This window comes from Propithecus coquereli, unplaced genomic scaffold, assembly GCF_000956105.1.
Source record: "Propithecus coquereli isolate 6110/MARCELLA unplaced genomic scaffold, Pcoq_1.0 Scaffold43, whole genome shotgun sequence".
In the NCBI taxonomy this organism is placed as follows: domain Eukaryota; kingdom Metazoa; phylum Chordata; class Mammalia; order Primates; family Indriidae; genus Propithecus; species Propithecus coquereli.
Window position 1 is genome coordinate 9,285,673 of NW_012150063.1, and position 10,506 is coordinate 9,296,178.

A 10,506-nucleotide genomic window follows, 5' to 3' on the forward strand; every position below is an offset into this window, starting at 1 on the left:
TTGAACCTGTAATATTCTGAAATTTAAAAAAATTTTAAAAAATACTTAAAAATTGAATGGGTCTTACTCTGTTGTCCTGGCTAGAGTATAGTGGTATCATTATAGCTCACTGCAACCTCAAACTCCTGGACTCAAGTGATCCTTCTGTCTCAGCCTCCCAAAGTGCTGAGATTACAGGCGTGAGCACTGTGCTGGGCCTGTAGTCATTTTTATTGAATACTCTTATTTGATATTAAAACAACATATTATTATAGTGAAATACAGGTTCTAAAGATTTGGGTAGCATTTTTGTAAAATTAAGCTTTCTGTTTTATTTCTAGTACCTATACTGATTTTACAACTTTCCTGGTATGCAACAGCCTATAGAGTGCTGTCTTCAAGGAATAATCTTATTATAATTTTTCTGTTTGGAACCTGATGTTTTATAAATCTATACTTTTGTTGTTTTCTTTCCTCTCCTAATAGGCTTAATATGAAGACTTAGAGAGGAACGATTACAGATAGTTATTAGCCCCCTATAAAATCTACTGTGAAACCTCAGTAATTCATAATTACAAGAAATCCTTTTCTAAAGAGTTTCATTTTATTAATTTTCCAGTGTAAAATAGTTATTAAATATCTGAGATTTGTAGAGTAATAATTCAGGGTTTGAATAATCAGGGAGATACAGTTCCTGTCTTCATGGAGCTTATAATCCAATCATAAGGGGACTAAAGCAAGGCAAAGTATAAATTCTGCCAGATGCTTTAGTTTTATCACTGTTGGAAATATACATTAACTTTAATAAGGAAAATTATATTGCCTGATTAGAGATCTTTAGAAATAAGGAATTAGTGTGGGCATGGTGGCTCATGCCTGTAATCCCAGCACTTTGTGAGGCCAATGCAAGAGGATCGCTTGAGGCCAGGTGTTTGAGACCAGCCTTGGCAACACAAAGAGACTCCTTCTCTACAGAAAAATTTTAAAAATTTCCCAGGTATGGTGGTATGCACTTATGGGAGGCTGAGATGGAAGGATTGCTTGAGCCCAGGAGTTCAAGGCTGCAGTAAGCTATAATTGTGCCACTGCTTTCTAGCCTGGACAACAGAGCGACACCCCATCTCTAAAAAAATAAACAAAAAAAACCCTAAGGATTTAATGAATAGCTATAATCAGTAATTTACTTTTAGAGAATATGTTAAATATTTTATAAAATTATATAAATGTAGATAGTTTAGTTGTAGTTTTTGTTTATAATAGCTTACTTAGTAAACCATTTTTAAATGCATAAGACTGACTGAAACTTATGCATTGTGAATTAAGTGGTGTTTAAAATAATGAGATATTGTTCTTTAGATATGTTAAAATAGTAATCTGTCCTAAGTTCACAACTTCAAAAATAATTGTGCATTGATTTATTGAAGAAGTAATTGAATGCCAGAAACACTGTGCCAAATGGTCAGAGTAAAATAGCAAGCCAGAAACAGCACCTGTCTTCAGGGAACTTATAGTTTAGCAATCAAAAGATAGAGTTCATGCATTTCCAAGTCCAGAAATATCTGAAAAGAGGTATTTAATTATAGTCCATAATTTATTCATGTGTTATATTCTATTATTCTATATTATATATTTTCTAATCTATTCATGATAAGTGCAAAAGGAAAGAAAAATTTTACTATCATTTAAAGGTTATTAATCTTAAGGTCATAATTAATTATTTAATTTAAAAAATTCCTAAAAGCATAATAAAACACAATGATATATATGGGGGATTTATGGGCTAATTTGTACTATCAATAAATAATTCGACAAGGGATCTTTAGTTGTCTCATGTCAAATACATTTTAACTCCAGCGGAAGTTAAAAGGTGGGGAGATGGGCCAGCAAAACTAATTCCAGTGAGAAGATCTAAAGACATTTTTCCTTGTAAATCCACTTTCCTGTCAGTAATTTGACAATGATATCTCCAATGTATTAGAACCCTTGAAATAGCAATAATAATAATAAAGTAACTGTAATAGCTGCTAACATTTATTGAATGTGTTTTGGGGGCAGCATTGTGTTAAATTCTTTATATGCATTGACTTTTTAATCATTGCAATACTTTTTTTTTAAAGAAATTTAAAACAAATATATCTTTTCCTTATTTATTCTCCCCAATGGGACATCCTGCAGTCAAGGGCTGCAATACCTTCTGAGAAAGGGACTTAAGGCTTTTAACAGATGAGGAACTTGAGACAGAAAAGTTGAGTATCTTGCCTAACGTCCTGTAACTAACATGACTGGTGGAATTGGGATTTGAACCCAAGTCTTCTTTCTCCAGAGTCTGTGGTTTTGTATACTGTGGATTGCTGTTGCTGTTGCTTTCTAAAATTAGGCTGTATTCCTACAAGCAGTCAAATGTATACCTCAGTATATAGTTTTGCGTTGCCAAGTCATTAAACAGTGTTTTTAAGTCAATTCAATGTTTAGTTATATAAGTTTTTTGCTGAAAATAATGGCATAGAGTTTTTAACACTCAGCCATAAATTGATATGACTAAAAACATAAATAGTATAGACCAAAAAGTTTATATCACAATTCAGTTCACCCACATCAGAGACATGATTTTGTGTTTCTAGAAGCAGTAGTGAATGATACTAGTGGTGAGAACAAATCTGGCGCAGCAGACATCGCAGCCAGCCAGCATGTCATGGTCTGTGCACTGCAGGAGCTCGGGAGCCTGGTGCAGAGCCTGAATGCCACCGCGTCCCCGCTTATTCAGGAAGCATCGATAGGTATGACGTTCACTTACTCGCTGGCATATTTTTCCTCTGTTCTTCAAAGTCATAGGTGTGATTGATATTTAACTCCTAGTTAGTTGCTTATCATCATAATTAGAAATTTAGGTCATTGGGTTTCATTTAAGTTAAGATTCATTGTGAAAGGGAATATTGAATTTGGAAGACAAATGAGAAACAATCATTCATGGTAGTTTTTTCTAATAGTTGACTAAAATTTGTTAAAGACTTTCATTTAATTTTACATCAACATTTGTGTTTTGTGGATATATTTGTACTATGTTCTTTGTAGAAAATGTTCCTTTAAAGTACTCTGCTGTTTATAAGTAATATATGTGGTTTTTGGCAAAGTTATAAAACTATATGTCTGAAATTATGATTTTAATTACTGTGTTATATACATAGTCTTAGTTTCCGAAATCATTTGACTTTATTAAAGAGTAATATTTTCAGTCTTTCTTTTTTTAGGACTTTTGGAGATTGTGACTTCAGTGTTGCTTCATCCAAGTATGGCTGCTCGGCTGGCTGCTGCATGGTGCTTGCGCTGTGTGGCTGTGGCATTACCTTTCCAGTTGACACCATTTCTAGACAGGTGTGCAGAGCGGCTCAACAACTTGAAGACTTCACCAGAAGCTGTTAGTGGGTACAGTTTTGCAATGGCTGCTCTGTTGGGTGGAGTTCATCAGTGTCCTTTGGGCATTCCTCATGCCAAAGGAAAGGTATGACCGAGATCCTAGATTTGTGAACACTAGTTACCACATGGGCTTTAGTCTGTATAGGAACACTGCTGTTTTTAATGTTGAATTGGATGATGAAATAACAACAGCTTTCCTATGTTAATGTAGTGTTCTGCAAATATGGGGTTAAACAGACCCTAATTATAATTTAATATTTAATTCTAACATAGGAATAATAGGTTTGGTCTGGGTATAGTATGTTATAATTTATTTTAGAGGGGAAAGACTTACAGTAATTATTTAAAAACCAGCTTTTCTTTCAGCTTTTAGAAATAAAAGTTCACATTGCTATATTCAAAGATGTCAGGAGAATATGCTGTTGCCATATTTAGCATTTTGATAATACTTAAAAATTGAACCTGTAATATTCTGAAATTTAAAAAAATTTTAAAAAATACTTAAAAATTGAATGGGTCTTACTCTGTTGTCCTGGCTAGAGTATAGTGGTGTCATTATAGCTCACTGCAACCTCAAACTCCTGGACTCAAGTGATCCTTCTGTCATAGTCTCCGTGTAGCTAGGACTACAGGCACATACCACCAAGCCCAGCTAATTTTTCTATTTTTAGTAGAGATGGGGTCTCACTCTTGCTCAGGCTGGTCTCGAACTCCTGGCCTCAAGCAGTCCTCTTGCCTTGGCCTCTCAGAGTGCTAGGATTGTAGGAATGAGCCACCACACCGAGCCTAGGGCTAGATTTTTAAATTCTGATTTTTTTCTGGGACATTATGCCCAAGTCCATTCATTCTTTTGAGTTCCATAGCTACTACTTGACTCCAGGTTTCCATTTCTCCCTTTCTCATGTAGTTGCTTCCCCATCATTTATCCTTTGTGAAGTCTTCTTCTTCCATCTTCCTCATACTGCTTTCATATTTCACATTTGCTCAGAGACCCTTAGGGACTGCCCAGCACTCAGAAAATAAAATATAATCTCCTCTGTCTGGTAAACTGGTACCTCATAATTTGCCTTCATTCTAGATGTTCATTCTGATTTCCTGCTACTCAGACGAGTCATCTTGCTTTCTTCACAGGTCTTTTTCAGCCTCCATGCCTTTCCTCTGCTAACCTCTTACATTAGAATTTCATCCACTCCCCTATTGACCTGTACCAAACTTAAATCTGTTTATTTAGAGCCCCAATTCAAGTTCCTTCTCTTTCACGAACTGTCTTTAAAACTACTGAGTGTGTACCTGCCTTTCCCTGTGGATGTAAATACAGCAAAGTACTCAGAACAGTACCAGCTGATATAACCATTTAATTAAGACATGCTATCGTTATTGGTACTATTATCCTATATTCAAAGATTTGGTGAACTCCTGTTATGCATCTGCCACTAAGCTAATCTTATGGAGTTTATAGTCTTAGAGAGTGAAGACACAGAAAAAATAGGAAGTAGATTAAATGAGAAAAAGTGGGAAGTAGATTTATCACATGATTAAAAGACAAAATAGCACAGATGCTGTGTTAATTTGTTTAATCCTCACATGAGTGAGGTAGGCCCTTCTATTATTTCTATATACCAGTGAGGGAACTAAGAGCGGGGAGGTTAAGTTGTACCAGGTCAGAAGGCTGGTAAATGGCAGAGTGGGATATGAACCCAGGCAGGCTGGCTCTAGAGCTTATCCTTAACCACTACACTGTTCTGGGTCTCCTCAGAGTCATCAGCGCAGTCGAGACTGAAAAGGTCTTGATGTTGCCTCTTTGAAAATATGTTAACAGCAACAACAAAATAAAAGGACAATTTCTTTTTAAATAAATATGCTAGTTATCTATTTTCTTATTTGATTTGTTTGAGTTTTTAAATTAAAACCCAATTCTAAACTTTTCTTGCAGATGGTAGTTAGTATTGCTGAAGATCTTCTACGAACTGCTGCCCAAAATAGCAGGCTGTCTTTACAGCGCACCCAAGCTGGATGGCTTTTACTTGGAGCACTTATGACTTTAGGTATAGTTATATTTGAGTAGGATTTTGTCTTAGACTAGAACTGTCAGTAGACTGTAAAGCAAATTTAATTTAAAAGTATTAAACTTCACATTCTAGACTTTGAATGAGGTTATAAAATGGTAAAGATGTTTTCCTCATCATTTGGTAGTAGATTCTCTTTTTGGTAAATTCTGTTTTAGTACATTTAATGAGAAAATTGTCAGCAAAGTTTCACCTTTACCATCAGAATAACCATTGTCTACCTGACTAGCTTATTGTTAATCAAAAGAGATAGAATATGGGGGGCAAATTCCATCCCCTAAGTGAAGATCAGTGATGCAATTTTACTGGAGTGGCAAAGTCACAATTGGTATTGTTGATGCTACTTTTTTGGGGTAACAAGGCCTTATGTGTTTCACCTTCCAAGTGCTATGACAAATCTGAGATACAGGTAAAGTTTAGCATTGTACATAGGACAGAAATATGTATTATCATTGTGATGAAGTGTGCCCACTTTTTAGTTCACATGTTTGGCTGTTGCTGTAAAAAGTATGTGGGTATATGTAATACAAAGTTATTCACTGTTCTAAGCATTCTATTGGAAATTATACTTTGACCTAGTTTTCTTTTCTAAAGAAAATAAAAAGCGTTAACTGTTTTCCAGAAGTTTATGTTAAGTATGTTAAGTGGTATGTTAAATGAATTTCTTAGCAATGTAAATACAGCTTCCTAGTTCTGAATATGCTGCTTCTCCATGAAACTAAATTAACCTTATAAATTGCCCACAAAATGGAGGAATATATATGTGTGTGTGGGAGTGGGTGTATCTGTTTATGTACATAGATATTTATGAAAAAGATCTCATGGAATATGTCCCAGATATATTTTATTGTTGAGACTATGTAATCCACCATTCTGAATATAGCTGGGTAATTTTTAAAAATTGCTTTTTGTGTATTTATGTTTGGATGCTAAAAATATCGATACTTTTAAAGTGAATTTTATTATGCTTTAATAGATGTATATCTTACTGGATAAAGAACATTTTGAAAATAATGTTAACTTTAGAGATAAAAATAGAGTGAAATGACAGAGAGATTATTAAAGCTTGAGTGGGGGGCTCATTTTCTTTTTCTTTTGTTTATAGTGTATGTTACCTATATATGGTTTTGTATTCTCATTTTCTTGGTTAGGACCATCTGTTGTCCGTTACCATCTGCCCAAGATGTTGTTATTGTGGCGAAATGTTTTCCCTCGTTCTTTAAAGGAATTGGAGGCTGAGAAGGCCCGAGGTGATTCTTTTACCTGGCAGGTGACTTTGGAAGGTCGTGCTGGAGCTTTATGTGGTAAGAACTGAAAAGATCGTGCTTTCAGAATATGATGATGTTACTAAAATATTTGTGAAGAAAAGGAAAAATCGCTATTTTAGTTTTTTAATTTGACATAGTAATGATAAATTCATGGACCTTTCGATTTAGAAAGAAACTTTATAAATGATTGACTCCAGTTTGCTAATTTTGTAATAAAAATGAAGCTGAGACTCAGAGTGGTTGGAGTTGGTGGTAAGATAGGAGCTAGAACCCAGGCCTCTGAGTCTCACTTGTTGCAGACTTTACCTGTCAAAGAAGCACTGAGTTACCATGTTAAAAAAACACAAGAGGTAGATAAAGGAAAAAGAAACTCAGGATTACCAAGGTTATTGAGTTTACAGTTTGTCTTTTCATAATGGAAAAACAGCTATTTTTTGACATCATTATCAAATCTACAAACCTTAATACATTTTTCAGACATCAACATTACAAAAATTATAGATACAGTTGTTTTTGTCTAGGAATTAGCAGCTTCCAGGAAAGGCTCAAGTGTTGTTTAATTTGTAAACTAGAATTACATTGGGTGTTCCTGTTCTTTTTTGGTTTATCTCAGGGTGAAAATCCTTCTTTTCCCAAACTGGGAGAGAGACATACTTAACCATGAGGGCGGCTGGGCAAGGGGTCGGTTTGCTCCCACATATCTGAGAGGTGTTTCAGTCTTGGCTCTGTTGCTGAAGAGCCAGTAAAGATACTCCTTCTCACTGGATCATTTTGTTCACTCCTGGTTCTGTCTTAAAACTGCTTGCTTTGTAGTTATCTGAGTTCCTGTGGGGTTATAGTCCTCTGAATTTGCACGTACAGAAATCTAACAAATATCTTCCCTCCCTCCATTTCTGCTGTCCACCCATCTTCTAGCCTTCTCTAATGATTTTTCTCTGTAATTGTTGCTGGGTTTTCTTTTGGTTTGACATGGTTTCAGAACCTTGTATTTTATAATAATTAGGAATTATAGGTGCCTTTATACTTATATAATTTAATGAATTTATTCATGGTCATAAAAGCTGCTCCAAATCTGTCCTTTCAAAAATTTTGTCTAGCCATGAGGAGTTTTGTGGCACATTGTCCGGAGCTCCTAACTGAAGATGTGATTAGAAAATTGATGACTCCTATTGAATGTGCCATGACTATGATGTCGCAGTAAGTAAGCAATTATGACCAGTTCACATCCTATTTTATATATCAATAAATACGTTTATTTATTTATGTAATTCTCAGTCATATTTTGTACTTCCTTCTAGAATCATCCAGGAAACATACAAAACTTTATTTTTGTAAAGTGACTTTAAAAATTGCAGTGGTGTGGATTGAAATACAATTATATCTTAAAGTATTTTTGTTATTAACTGTAAAGATCACATGATAAGCTAAAATGAAAATGTAATACTTTGACAGTACGTTGACACATTGCTAAAAAAAAAAAAGTTTGTAGTACTTATTCTAGTAAGCTGATACCAACTATCTTTTGATATTTTAGCATTCCATCTGTAATTAAAGCCCATGGAGCTCATCTGAAAGCTAGTGCTGCAATGGTCCGTTTAAGACTTTATGATATCTTGGCTTTGTTACCTCCAAAAACTTATGAAGGTAAATAAAATTTGCAGTATCTGATAAAAATTCTTTACAGTTCTTCACAGTATTGTAGAGTTCTGACTAAGGCTCTCCCACTGACTCACCTTGCAAAGGAAGGTTTTCTTCCTTTTTATTACAGTTTTCATTTTACCTTTCTTCAAGTGGAGTAGCTGACACAGTACTTACTGTGTTCTCCTGTTCTAAGCCCTTTACATGTATTAGCTTCTCTGACTCTAGCATAACTTAGGAGACAGTAAGCCCTACTTAACAGATGAAAAATCTCAGGTAGAGAGAGGTAAAGTAACTTGTCCAAGTCTTAGAACTAGTAAGTGGCAGAGCTTGGATTCAAATCCAGCTGGTTTATCTTCAAAGTCTGTGCTTTTAATTATTATCCTAAATTACTTTATGTATGTGGTAATATAGGCAGTAATTTAGGGTTCTGGAGAAAGAATAGTAATATACTTTACAGCAATCAAATATTAAATATTAAAAGTAAAATAAACCGTTGATTTCTCTCCAGTATAACCATGGCCAAGAATTTTGGTATGCTCTGATTTAGTGTTTGTACATTATTGAGCAATAAGTAATAAATAATAACCATATCACATTTAATATATTTAAAATAAAGGCTCTTTATTTGAATTTTTTGGTTATTTTAAATAATTGGGCTAAAAGGCATATGATAATAAAAAAGAAGTACTGTTATTGTATATTAAAACCAGCATTAAAATGTTTAATATAGATTTCTTTAAAAAAGGGAACAGGGACTTAATTATATTATTTCTGTTGAATATGTTGCTGTTCTTTATGGGCAATGATTGTAATTTTCATTAAAATTATTCTTTTTAATCTGATCTGAAGTTCTGTTTTTTAGGATCTTTCAATGCACTTCTTAGAGAACTGGTAGCAGAATTCACTTTGACTGACAACTCAGCCAACACAACTACTTCCCTCCTCAGATCCCTCTGCCATTATGATGATAGTGTTCTTCTTGGTTCCTGGCTTCAAGAAACTGATCATAAATCAATTGAAGACCAGGTAGTAAACCATACAGGGAAGTGAAACACTAGCTTAATCTAAAACAATGGTCCTATTACACATTGTCATTTAAAAAGAAAATATTGTAGATGAAGGTTTAATTTTCACTTAGCTTTCTTAGACACTTAAAGATAGCAACCTGGTGGTGGATAAATTGTGAAAAAAGGTCAACAGCAACAGTTAGGAGTTGGCAAATTATCTTTATTCAGTATTCTTTGCATTTAGATACCCTGTGGTGGCTGTGATGAAGATCAGTTTTAACTTGCTTTTTGGTTATTGGTGTTTTGTTTTGTGACAGGTGGGAGAGGAATGGGAGTTGGTAGGTTGAAAATTTAGAACCTCTTTTGCCAACAGAGTGTTATTTCTTATGTACTTTGGAAAATAAATGACTAAAGCTACCTTTTAAATATTTTTTGTAGGTTTAAGTTATTGCTAACATTGTTTTGTTCACACATTAAGATGGGTAGTGTAAAAATATTTTAGAAGGAGCAAGACTTTTTTTTTTTTGAGACAGAGTCTTGCTCTGTTGTCTGGGCTAGAGCGTAGTGGCATCATCATGGCTCACTGTAACCTCAAACTCTTGGGCTCAAGCAGTTCTCCTGCCTTAGCCTTCCAAGTAGCTGGTGTGTGCCACCAGTATAGGTGCGTGCCACCATGCCTGGCTAATTTTTCTATTAATATTTTTTGTAGAGATAGGATCTGTTGCTCAGGCTGGTTCTAACTCCAGGCCTGAAGCCCTCCTTCCTCCTGGGCCTCCCAGAGTGCCAGGATTACAAGGGTGAGCCACTGCACCTGGCCAAGACTTTTCTTAGAATTGTGTAAGGTGTTACTGATGACTTTTTTAATGGCTGAGTTGTATTTTTATTTGTTTTAAAATGTTCAGATCCAGTTATTGTTCTTTTTGTTGCCTTTTCTCCTTTCTCCCCTGTTCTATTCCTCATGCCCAATACTTAGTACGTGAATTTCCTAAACTAGATTTTGAATAATTTTTATTTCACTGTTTTGCAGCTCCAACCAAACAGTGCATCTGGAAGTGGGGCTCTCGAGCATGATCCTTCCTCCATTTATTTACGAATACCTGCTGGAGAAGCTGTGCCTGGTCCTCTCCCTCT

At 34.9% G+C, this 10,506-nt stretch overlaps 1 protein-coding gene across 1 annotated transcript in view; it reads left to right on the forward strand.

Annotated features, from left to right (window-relative positions):
* HEATR5B (HEAT repeat containing 5B) overlaps nucleotides 1–10,506 on the forward strand; it is a 105,782-nt gene that overhangs the window by 15,507 nt on the left and 79,769 nt on the right. The window contains 8 exon segments of the mRNA XM_012653801.1: nucleotides 2,579–2,756; nucleotides 3,228–3,478; nucleotides 5,327–5,438; nucleotides 6,611–6,763; nucleotides 7,825–7,924; nucleotides 8,262–8,371; nucleotides 9,231–9,394; nucleotides 10,403–10,506. The exon segment at nucleotides 10,403–10,506 is cut by the window's right edge and continues 2 nt beyond it. Of these exon segments, the coding sequence (XP_012509255.1) occupies nucleotides 2,579–2,756; nucleotides 3,228–3,478; nucleotides 5,327–5,438; nucleotides 6,611–6,763; nucleotides 7,825–7,924; nucleotides 8,262–8,371; nucleotides 9,231–9,394; nucleotides 10,403–10,506 (1,172 nt within the window).